Source organism: Penaeus japonicus, unplaced genomic scaffold (assembly GCF_977035675.1).
Source record: "Penaeus japonicus unplaced genomic scaffold, GWHDUDI00000001_assembly GWHDUDI00000021, whole genome shotgun sequence".
NCBI classification, from domain to species: Eukaryota; Metazoa; Arthropoda; class Malacostraca; order Decapoda; family Penaeidae; genus Penaeus; species Penaeus japonicus.
Window position 1 is genome coordinate 27091637 of NW_028234423.1, and position 12500 is coordinate 27104136.

At 37.1% G+C, this 12500-nt stretch overlaps 2 protein-coding genes across 4 annotated transcripts in view; one reads left to right on the forward strand and one right to left on the reverse strand.

Moving 5' to 3' along the window:
• Positions 1–874: 874 nt before the first annotated feature.
• Positions 875–7518, reverse strand: CysRS (cysteine--tRNA ligase, cytoplasmic). Its single transcript, XM_043035153.2, has 14 exons — positions 7409–7518; positions 5742–5939; positions 5457–5600; positions 5159–5282; positions 4681–4896; positions 4268–4429; positions 3897–4128; positions 3286–3362; positions 2999–3165; positions 2605–2751; positions 2348–2456; positions 2103–2201; positions 1654–1837; positions 875–1274 (listed from the first exon to the last, which is right to left on the reverse strand). The coding sequence occupies exons 2-14, from the start codon at positions 5915–5917 to the stop codon at positions 952–954; spliced, it is 2160 nt and encodes a 719-aa protein (XP_042891087.2). The 5' UTR covers positions 5918–5939; positions 7409–7518; the 3' UTR covers positions 875–951.
• Positions 7519–10443: 2925 nt separating this feature from the next.
• The window catches only part of LOC122265737 (D-aminoacyl-tRNA deacylase 2), a 2747-nt gene continuing 690 nt past the window's right edge, over positions 10444–12500 (forward strand). Inside the window, exons 1-2 of one of the 3 annotated variants that reach the window (XM_043035148.2) lie at positions 10444–10506; positions 11883–11997. In XM_043035148.2, the coding sequence (XP_042891082.1) occupies positions 11902–11997 (96 nt within the window). In that variant the 5' untranslated portion in view covers positions 10444–10506; positions 11883–11901. Of the gene's footprint in view, positions 10528–11882; positions 11998–12500 lie in introns of all 3 variants that reach the window. The other 2 variants (XM_043035147.2, XM_043035149.2) reach the window with 2 other exon arrangements.

The following is a 12500-nucleotide window of genomic DNA, read 5'->3' on the forward strand; positions in this document are numbered from 1 at the left end:
GCACCCAAATATTTCTTGAATGTACATTTGCAACAGTTCAAAATGCTGGAGGCTTGGAAATGACTGGATAAAATCATTGCAATTTCAACAGCATGTATCAAATATTAAATATTTATACACACACTAAAGTAAGAAAATGTCCAAAGCACTCACATACTTATATCAAAAGCACAAACCATACTTCACATATGCAAGCGTATGTGCATGCATGCACGCACACACACACACACGCACGCACTTGGTTATGCACATACAAAGAAATACACAAATAGGTACAAAAATACTTTTAATCCATATCATTGATAATAACTATTCCAGCTGATGGTTTTATTTTGCAAAAACAGACTGGCTTTAGAACAAGAAATACAAAATTACCCTCACTTGTAAGAAGTTCATAAGTATCAATAACCTCTCAATTTTCTATATATATCTATAATATTTGCTTGTCTGTACTTTTGTATCTGTGTTGGAATGAGGTAATAGTATTAAATACAGGCAAAAAGAGCAGTAATACTAATCATATCTTTTAACCCTCTCTGGACGGGTGGTACAGTACTGTATCGCGCATTCAAAAGCCCAGTGGCCGGGCGGCACAGTATTGTGCCAGCCATTCAATTGATTTAGGCCTAATAATTCGAACGCCCCGGCATTGGGACATTCAAGGCTAGAATTCCCCCGTCGTGGATGGGTTAATAGATATGGCTGGTAATAAGATGTATGTTTTTCTGTACCTGGAGAATAAAAAAAATTATTCCGCCTGCTATAAATCAACTGCAAATCAACTCTTGACAAAAAAATCTAATTTATCCCCAACCCATTATCCACAGATCCTGGACACAAAAAATAATGAGTAAAGAGAATGACAAACATATAATTTTCAGAGAGAACATTTCTTTTATTAATCATATTCCACTGAATTGTGTACAAAAAAGAAATCTTGCAATAATCACGCTACGCCTGCTGCGCTTGCCACTTCTCAAACTTCTTCTTCTGGGCTTCCATGAGCTTCACAAGTTTCTTTGACTGGCTTTTGGTAATCTCTTTGCCGTCCTTGTCGTGCGTCGGTAGGCCGTTCTCATCCCACTGCGAATACTCCGGGGTGCGGAACATGTCCTTCGGGTCTTTGGGCACCTCCTTGTCCTTGGCGGCTTGTTTCGCTGCCTGCTCTGCCTTCTTTCTCTCCTTCTCCTCTTTCTTGGCCGCTTCTTGCTGTTTCTTCAACTTGATCTCTTGCATGAGCTCTGCTGCATCGACAAGCTTGATGCTTGGAGCACCTGTGAATGAGAGAAATCTTGAAAGTTTGCAGAATGGTCAGTGCAGCTGCACTTCATAAACTCCCTCCATTCAAACTCTTTGAGAATTGCTTTATGCAGATCAATGCATTCAGGACCTCTAATATTTCCTGAACCCTACAGCAACGTGCCACACCATAAGATGTTCAGCCTGATCTGGGCATCCTAAGATGTGTGTGCTTTCTATTATTTTCTAGACTTGGTAGGAAATATAAATGATATATTAGCAAAGTGATACTAATTAGCATTTGGAATAATAGGTAATCATAACTGAGGGAATAAATAGCTTATAATTTCATCCAGGGATTGTCCAACACCACTAAAATGCCCATTGCAGAGGGATTAATGAGAAGCACCTTACCTCCATCTCTGTCTTCCAATCTAACCCCAAGTGGAGGTAACATATCATCACGAATGCTGTCGCAGAGGCTGAGGAGCTTCCCCTGTAAGTCTTTGGCATCTACATCCTTTCCTCTAGACCACTGGCGGAGCTTCTCTCGTACATCTCCCACCACTTCTGCTACCGCAAGAAGGCTCTCCGTGCTCTAGGAAAACATGATTATTCAGTACACATGAACTTAATAATTTTCATTACCATAATTCACAACAGCATATAAATAACATGATAGCAATGTGTATATAAATGCACAGAAGCAATCATTAACAACCTTATTTATACACATAATTCAGGCTCTCTATTAATATGCAATCACAAAAGCCAATTTCCTATTCCAGATAAACCTGTGTAAAGGGTACAACTAGCAACTCTTTCCAGGCCATCAATACCAAACTTAAATCTTTTCCACTCACCTGGTCACTGCCTCCACTCTGATCACCAATGCTAACACCAAACATGTTCATCATTTTCAGAACATAGCTGTTGACATTGACCAGCAATTGGGAGTTAACCTGTGGAAAAGGATGCACTGCATTACAGATGGCAATATATGTATTTGGAAGAGATCAAGTTGAAATTCAATTGGTTCTCACAAAGCTTTCATAAAATCAAAAGTAATGTATCAGAACAGAAAAAGTTGTTTGCTTTGTAATCTCACCTGCTGGTTATTATTCATGTATTTGTTGGCTTCTGTAATAAGGTCCCTCATATGGTCTAGTGCTGTTCTGGTGTCAATGTTATCACACAGAGCCTTATGAACATTAACTCTGCGGAGAACAAAATCCTAAAGTTAGTCAAGACTGAAGCAAATTCAAACCAAATACTTAAAAATTCATTTACATAAATATATCCAAATATAAACAAACCCTTTTGAAAACAGAAAAGATGACAGCAACCATAATAAACACAACAAACCTTGTGTTATTGTAAGCCGCCTCAACTGGAACCTCTGTACTGGTCCAGTGTGTGCAGGTGTTGCCTGCACGTCGAAGCAGATCCTGAACGTTTAGGTTGAATTCACTGACCATCTTGTAGAACTGTTTGGCTCCCTCCATGGTGTTCCTAAAAGCAGGTCAGATTTGTGAGGTCTTACATGGTTGTATGTGGGCATAATAGGTCTTTCTTGGAGCATGACTAGATGTGGAAACCATTACTGGAGACCATTAACCTGATAATGACGTTTTGGCTCTGCTTGATCTTAACCCCGGGGTAATTCAAGCACACATAATTAAACACACACAATCACACAGTCACAATCACCATAATCACCATCAATCACAATATCATACACATACAAAAGACCACCTACGAGCTATAGTCCAGCGTATCCTTCCAAGAATGCAGGAGGAAGGCCACGCGCAGGTGGGCGGCTGAAGTCTCCTCCAGGGCCTTCTTGATGGTTATGAAGTTCTTGAGGCTCTTGCTCATCTTGCAGCCATCAATGTGCAGGTGGCCTGTGTGCAAGAAGTACCGCACCTGGGGGAGACAATATTGTAATAAATGAAAGAGGAAAAGAGGAAAAGGAGGAGAAAATTATCATGAACAAACATATCACCAACAAAATAAATGATAACGAAATCATACACACACACATACCCAATGATCATTGTTGTAGTATGCCTCTGCCTGTGCCAATTCATTGTCATGGTGAGGGAACTTCAGATCAACACCCCCTGAAAACCATACAGGATATTAATTTGATACAAAATATATAATACATATACATAACCACACATATACATACACATAAATATGCATATAAATATAAATAAGCCAAAAAAAAAAAATCTAGATATTCATATCAAAAACTTATAATATACAGGCACAGATACAATGCTTAACTTCTTTTTCTCTTTTCAAGGTAATTCATACCCAAATTATTAACTAAAATTATGTTAATAATGTTTACTATAACATCAGAGTCAAAACTAATTACAAATACAATATCATTATATTACATTTTATTCCTATGACTTCCATTAATACTTATAACACACAATACACAACAAAGAACTACAATTTTTCCTGACAATATACAACAAAATACTGATATTATATGTAATAAGCAAATAATTCATTATGAAAATCATAATAATTCTATGAAACATTAGCAAGTATACCTGACATAAGAAATAAAAATTCACACATGGGCCAACCACCTTAAAACTGACATGTACAAATGCACATTCTTCTGTGCTTTGCCCTACCTGTGTGGATGTCAAGAGACTCTCCGATGACATCTGAGGCCATGCAAGAGCACTCAATGTGCCACCCTGGTCGGCCTGGACCCCATGGAGAGGGCCACGCTGGCTCTCCGGGCTTGGAGGCTTTCCACAGTGCGAAGTCATTGGGGCTCCTCTTCTCCTGGGCAGCAGAGGTCGAGAGGGCTCCCTCGCCTTCCTCCAAAGCCTCTTGGTTGCCATAAGCCTCAGGAACTAACTGGGATTAATAAGAGGAAAACCTTGATGTAAATATGGTGTGTATGAAATATACCCATTTGTAAAGATACTTGGAAAATATTATGCTACTGGCAGAGATTTCACCTGGTAAACATACAGTGTCAAAAGTTATTCTTTACCTTAGCATAATAGTGGTTGGGCTCAGCATCAAACTTCCCGACGTCAAAGTACACAGATCCGCATGACTCATAAGCAAAGCCATTGTCGATAATCTTTTTCACATAGTCAACAATCTGAGGCACGTACTCAGACACCCTTGTTACAATATCAGCTGGGAGTACCTGTAAGTCAATATCAAAATGGTCATCACAGAAAAATGGAAACAAACAAAACACATGAATAAGACTGAAAAAAGCATAATAAATCAAATAATAAATCAAATATACATCATACATCAATATATATTTTCATTCAATATACTTTCTATTCTAGTGCCATTCTGACTCTCATTTTGATATGGGGGAAAAATTACAATTGAGCAAGAAAACACAATTGAAACCCTTGCAACTAGCAATACAAAATCTATACATACATTGAGAGCATCCATGTCCTTGTTGAACTCATTTTCGAAATGCCGTGGTAAGTCTGCAAAAATGGAGTTTTCCGTGACGTCTTTCCCCTTCTCCTTGTCCAGCCATTCGCCTAGTACACTCTCAGCACTGGCCATAAGCTGATCCTGGTGCTTGCTAATTTCTTCGGCATTCCCTGTATTAGAAACACTCTGCAATGCATCTGCAGCAGTTTTCACCTAGAAGAAAGGAGAAGGGGTTTTAATATATGATGTAGACATTACCAGATTTAATCTACTAGTGAGAATATCTGAGGAATTATGTTTTGTCAGTAACAATGAAACAATATAATAAAATTCACAATGTTAAACATATAATTCCTATTTTAACTGTGGTGAAAATCTATAAAGCTATTGCCCATGTTTTCCAATCTGGAGAAAAAATAGATGAAAAATAGGAGACAAGTGATGGAAAATTAATTTTTCTTTAAAAAGCACTCACCTTCTGCACTTCCTCAACCAGCATTTTGAGTTTATCTTGGTCTGTTGTTGCTGCAATAATAGAATTGTGGTGTTCCATGGCAGCAAAAATGTCTTCAACCAACTTATCCTTTGAAACTTGAGACCTGAAAGTTAGAAAAAAATTAACCCTATTCTTTTGGCAAATATCAATAAAATTTGTAAAGCTTGAACATTAGCAAAACTTGTTATATAAGGGAAGAAGAAGAAGAAGAGGAAAAAATTTACATGCATGTATCTATCAAGAATCTAACTGAAAAAAATATATGTACTGTACTCACTCTTTATATTTCTTGACAAGGTATCTGGTGCGAGCTCGCTTGATAATCTTGTCATCAATATCAGTGATGTTCATAACATACTTGACAGGGTAACCAAAGTAATCCTGCATCACCCTTCGCAGGATGTCAAAACTGACGTACGACCTGCAGATAAGATACATCTTTAAATTCTGTTTCGCCTTTGTCTTGGGATATAAGTTGAGTGATATTAACAGGAAAACAAAACAACGAAAATCAAAACTTATAAAACAAATCAACCATTCTTAAGGATCTACGAAGACTTACCTGGCATGGCCCATGTGAGAATCATCATAGACTGTTGGCCCACAGCTGTACCAAGTAACTACATGGTTCTGAGGTGTAAACAGCTCCTTCTTTCTTGTGATGGAGTTGTAAAGGTGGAGTTTTGGAGACTCGACCCCCTCTGGGGCAGACCACTGAAACTCTGGACGCTTCGGCATCTTCAGTCAGTTTTGTCTGCAACTATGAGTATATGTCAGGTCAAGAAACATACACTAATGATAATGTAGGTTTGACACAAGAGTATCAAATATCTGAAGCAGTTCAGAGACGGTTCTCATAACGTGAACACTTGTGTGAGTGTTTGTAATATTGGTTCCACTACAGGATATACAATGGTAATACAGGTTAAACACGGATGATGCATTAACCCATTGGCCGCGGAAGGCATGATTTGCTGTCAAGGCCTAAACACAGATTTACCAGGCAATATATGATAATACCAACACAAGCCTGTATAAACTTATTTAAAAATACCACAATCAAAGGATTAAGAAAATTCATTGACAAATATGAAGTGAGTTAAGTTCTACTCTGCCAGAATAGAGTCCAGAGCTTTCCTCCCAAAAGAGTTCATACAAATTCCAGATTTACTGCCCCAAAAATACTGCATTAAATTTAACTCCTTCTGTTCAGGTTATATCTAATGAATCTAAACATTTTTAATCATACTACCTTAAGAATCTAACAGCAAAATATGATTCAAAGCAATATATAAATTGTTGGGGAAAAAAAACAAAAAAACATTTGGGGCAAAACATATAGAATCCCTGAATATACATAAAGTTTGGTTGTTAGAATTTTCGTTATAATGCCATTGAGCCCATAGGCAGCCATGATCACTGTGCAAACAGTATGTCACCTTTTACATTTTTAATTTACATTTACAAGAGATATATAGTTTTAAATCATTTGTGTCACCCTATCCCAAAATTTCCCACACGAGCCACAAGCCTCTTAGAGGAAGAGGGGGGGGGGAGGAGTACTAACTCAAAAAAAGTTAATTTTCTTTTCTAGGTTCACATCATAAAACCCATTGACATTGTTAGGTATCATTTTGCAATAATACCAAAATGTTCCCCCGACCATGAGTGGTTGATTTAAGTATTTTCTGCATGATTTTGCAGGCTGCATAATCAACAAGTTCCCCAAGTGACAGTAACAGCCTCTGCACCAGTAAGCCCTATAATAAAGAAAGAAAAAAAAAAGGTCCACCATATACAAAGAGCTTGGTCTAATCCCTTATTATTAAATAGTATGAAAAGATGATCTAACAGCCCCATTAAGAATAACTAGCCAATTAAAACAGCTGTTTCTACAACTCGATTAAAAAAACATGCTTCTCATAACGAACAGAATTTCTTTCACGATACAATCTAACCTGTTTCACACACACAATATCACAAGTCATCTTATTAAAGTAAAAGACAAATAATGAAAGATATATGAATCTGACGTAACAATACACACCGCTGTCAAAACCCACATGCATCGCCTATTTTCGCCTTTTCTTCTGATAGTATACCTTAAATACTTATGGTACCTATATATGACAACACTTTCTTATAATAAGTGCCGAAGAAATGTACTAATTATTTCAAAAACTTTGATTCTATATGAAAAATTAAGGAAAATGTGGACAGACTTGTTACCTTCACGGAGACGTGTCCCGGACTCAGGGATCTGACACTCCCTATTCATAAAGTTTTGTGATTTTTATGATTCATTTGAAGAGATTAGGAATACTGGATGATGGATGTATTGCTCTGGTAATCTTTGGATTTTATGATTATTGCTCTTTTATGATGAGTCATATCATATGTGTTCGTGTTTCTTTTATACTAGTTTCTTCACATGTAATGTTGTTTGGAAACCATTCTAAATAGTTTTCTCTTTGATCGAAGGAAATCGTTATCATTACTCTATATTTACTTTGTCAATAGATTATCTAGATTTTTGTATTAATCTTCATACATTTTTATAAGCATTATCAGTGTCTAATCCCTGGTTCTTTGTTTGCGTTCGATCTTCTTTCGTTTAGACTTCGTACGATTTTATACTTATAAGTTTCCAATATACTGAAACTATTCTACACTTCTATATTACAGAAATTTTCATAGATATAACAAAGACTGAGAAATATGTATTCCTATACATATGGAGAAGTTTGTTCAAAGAAATGATAAAATAAAAACAATGAACGAATATCGAACACTTCAGCCAAATTTACAACCGAGAGCGCCAAATATAAATGAGTTTGCCGAACACAATTATCATCTATGTGCACAACACACACACACACACACACACACACATACACACACATATACACACACACACTCAACACACACACACACACACACACACACACACTCAACACACACACACACACACACACACACACACACACACACTCAACACACACACACACACACACACACACACACACACACAATTAATGACACAAGACTCGTAAAACCCAAAGTGACAGACTCGTGAAATTCACCATGGTGTAAAAAAATCATATGAATAAGCTGGTTCTCAAGAATGAGAACAAATTTATTGAATTACAATGGTACAAATTTGGTTATAACCAGCTACTACAGTAAAATCAATCTCTTGATCGATTTCTTGAGAAATATATGGAAAATAAAAATAATGATGAACAATGATACAATTAATAAAACTGGTCCGAATCGGGAACAATGCAAATATGACGGCCTTATATCTTAGTGCAACCATAAACATCTGTTATGCATCTCTATGCTCGTTACGGGGAGAAGAACGTGAATTCCCACGCGTAGAGGATCACAAACTAAATAGGAAAATTAACGACACAATGGTTTGTTACTAGCTAACGCCCACACCCTATAACTAAAACTGAAAATACGATAAGGAAGAGTAATAGCAAAAGCATCCATATAGATAACAGATTAAGAAAAGGAAAATAGAAGAAATACTAATCACGAAACGAATCAATTAGTAGATATCGCCTCAAAAGAAGAAATGCGACCAGAGAGAAAACTCTGTCGGCTATAATCACTAAAACGACTTCTAAGCCAACCCTACTGCTTCCTTTGCTATGGTATGGGAATGTTTTACGGCAGACATGCGTTAATGCTGATGCAAGTGAAAAAAAGTAAGTCAATCTCTATAGTCAATACTCTCGATTAAATGAGAATGAGACTATACACTTTATTCTTCCGATACCTAATTAGCCACAAGGCGAGCGTGAGACGAAAAAACACGAGAATGAATTAAGTATGATAAGGATAAACCAGATTTGCGAAGCAGATTCTTCACCGGGCTGTTTCTGCGAATGCTGACTCGTGAGAGTGTGCCAACAGGTGTTGACTCGACCTGAATTTGGTCCTTACCGAAGGTGGTGCCCAGCCACAGCAGTAACCGCTAGGCGACAGTGGAAACTCACGAGCTTGAGCAGGGCACAAAATGCTGACAACGGGGATGTGAGGCCGACGTGCTACCACTGTACCAGTCTGACGGCAATATAATATGATTAACGATCGCTAGTAATAAAGCAACAACATAGTCCAAACAAGAACAAAATAATCACAATAAAGAGATAAACATAGCAATAATAAAGCTTTAACACACTTGAGAGAGAAGGTAGAACATGGAAAGAAGGCCCAAGTATGTGTTCATGCTGGTTTGAAGACATATCCAACGTCAATTCTTCCTGGTCCGAGATAAATGAAGATAAATGATTCAAGGGGATGTCTTGATGGAGAAAACAGTTTCCCTGGTGGCGGACGAGGTCGAACTGCCGTCTTTGTAGACGGATTTGCGTGAAGTCAGCTTGTCTTGACCTCTGCTAACAAAATAGCTATAAGGTCGCGGGGCAATACGTGCCTACGTCCAGAGCACCTATATAGGTTGGGATGAATTTGGCAGACATCTTAAAACAGACAAACGCGAGAGTAGATACCCTGTTTTACTGGTCATATATATATATATATATATATATATAACATATATGATATATATGATATTTATATATTATATATATATGTGGTGTGTGTGTGTGTGTGTGTGTGTGTGTGTGTATGTATACACACATACACACAATCATTCAAATACAATCCATTTGAACTCTATCAACACACAAAGGTCGAAGAAGCATATTTCTCATAGTTTTCCCTATTATTTTACAGTTTTCATCGATAGAAAGCAAAGTGAAAAATGGAAATATTGGGGTAACTGAAAAAAGTTCACTGATTTGCACTCGAATTTTATCATGAGTTACCACTCCCTGCAGTTAAGGAATACAAGCATTTCCTCGGATATTTTATATATATATTACTTGTTATCATTTATAACATCGTGTTTTTTTATGTTGCGTCACGAATCACAATAAATCTGACACCGATGACCTACTCTTCAAGGACATATTAACTGTCACGAGTAACGTGCGGTAAAATATGCAAGGAATTTGAGATATTCGTCTAATAACTAATTTAGGGGATGGCTGCCCCCTTATCCCTGCTCTGAAAAAAACATGTATACACGTCAGGTTGTAACGTAGGAAAGGCAAACACACGAACATTATGAAAAAAACTAACACAATGATAATAAAGTTGTGCATTTCTATTGAAAATTACATCAAGAAAACACTCAAAACACTACTACTCAATGCTAATTAATTCACTCAACTCGAATGCAGAAAGCCCCCCCCCCCCCCGACTGTGTTTGTAAACAGAAGGAAGTTCAAATTCAATCAACAGATTTAAAGGTTTACTCAAGGGTAATTACGGTTGGTGATTATATAATTAATACAGTGAATCAATTAACAGTATGTTGGTTATTAGGTTTATGAGCGTAGTACTATTATTTATTGAGTGTTTGAAGAGCAAAGGAATTCCTAGGACCATGCCGGTCAAACTGCCGTGGCCAAGGCAGTCGTTTGATGGATCTATGTGTCTTTGGAGTTACGTTGGTGGAGTTAACGTTAATACATATTTTTAAAGTATGCCCTGGTTTTATGCTGGTTTAATTATGCTTGTAATCAATGTACTGCTGTCATAATACTGGCTGGTCACTATCTCTCACCACAGCCTTTTCTCACTCACTCACTCACTCACTCACTCACTCATTTACTTAGTTACTTACTTACTTACTTACTTACTTACTTACTTACTTACTTACTTACTTACTTACTTACTTACTTACTTACTTACTTACTTACTTACTCACTCACTTACACTCTCTCTCTTTCATACATAAACATAAACAATCACCCCACATCACACACCCACTTCTCCCTCCACTCTCCCTTCTCCCCCCCCTCTCCCCTCTTTCTCTTATACTTTTCTCTTTTTCTTTCTCCTTATCTCGTTTTTTCCCTCTTTCTCTTATCCCTTTCTCTCTTCTCTTTCCTCTTTCTCTTTCCCGCTTTCTTGCTCTTTCTTCTCTTTTCTTCCTTTCCCTTTCTCTTTCTCTCTGCCATCTCTCTCTCACCTCTCTCTCTCTCTCATTCTCAAAATTTCTCTCTTTCCCCAATCCTCTCTCTCTCTCTCTCTCTCTCTCTCTCTCTCTCTCTCTCTCTCTCTCTCTCTCTCTCTCTCTCTCCTCACTTTTTCATTGTATTTTTTCTCTCCTCTCTTGCCTCTCTCACCTCTCTTTTTCTTTTCCTTTTTCTTTTTCTCTCCTCTATTCCCCACTCTCTTCACGTTATTCATTTATATTTTACAAATAAATGGTTCCACAAGGGCTTAGTTACCAAGGAGTCATTAACAAGCTTGCCTGACCCCAACTGTTCACTCAAGTCCTTGAATTTACAGTGAGAAAGTTTTTGTTTTTATTTGTATTATTACTGTTATTGACATTATGATAATGTTGATGACATTTACAATGATTATGATATTGGCAATGATAATAGTAATAAGCTTAATTTTTTTTTTTCCAGAAAATTCAAAGATTGGTTTAAAAAGGTGAAGTCAAGTAGGCTGACCAATTGTCTCCTCTATGACCAAGAGCTTATGGAACCAACTTTGTATTAAAAAAAGGAAAAAACTATAGTGGGTTGTGCATGTGAGTGGTTTAAAAGTTAAGATTTTTTTTTCAATCCTTAATTTAAGTATAAAGACTTTAACATTTTCTATCTTCCAGAGAGCAACGACATCTAATCATGAGTGAAGTGACGGGACGTTTGGTGATTCAGCAGTGCCTGAGTGCGTCCCTCAAACTCCCCGGGGCCGATGGGAAGGAGCCAGAACTTGTTGATGTAGGGCTTCCCCCAGTGGCTTGGTTTTCTGCTTGGATTATGCCTTCTTTTTATTGATCTTTGTATTTTTTTGTTGTTATAGGAATATGTTTATTGATTTGTATACATAATACTTGTTGTTGTACAGTGATAGTGGTACTTTCCTGTGGGTGGCAAACTGCTGTCAAGTGGGTGCAATATTATATGTATATATGTATTTTTTTATGCATCCCTTCAAAATTGTCAATGTGTTGTGTTACCTGTGTGCAAAATTATTGATATTTTTCCTGAAAAAGACAATATTTTTTAGCTGAATAGTGCCACCTCAGTGCCATAAAAATGCTGTACATATAGTCATGACTCACCATATGTTTTTGCTTAAAAATATCTTGAAAATGAGTCATTTTTTAGTAAGAAAGTCAGTTGTTTGGTGCAAGGTTAAACTGTTTTAATACAGAATTCCCACCTTCATCCTTTATTATTACACATTATGAAAATCTCATACTTAACTTTTGTTTTAGCAC

Coding starts and splice junctions, on each gene's coding strand:
- CysRS (XM_043035153.2), bottom strand. CDS start 5,917: ATGCCGAAGCGTCCAGAGTTTCAGTGGTCTGCCCCAGAGGGGGTCGAG. Junction 3,166..3,285: donor ACTACAACAATGATCATTGG/GTATGTGTGTGT, acceptor TGTCTCCCCCAG/GTGCGGTACTTCTTGCACAC. Junction 2,202..2,347: donor ACATGAATAATAACCAGCAG/GTGAGATTACAA, acceptor CCTTTTCCACAG/GTTAACTCCCAATTGCTGGT.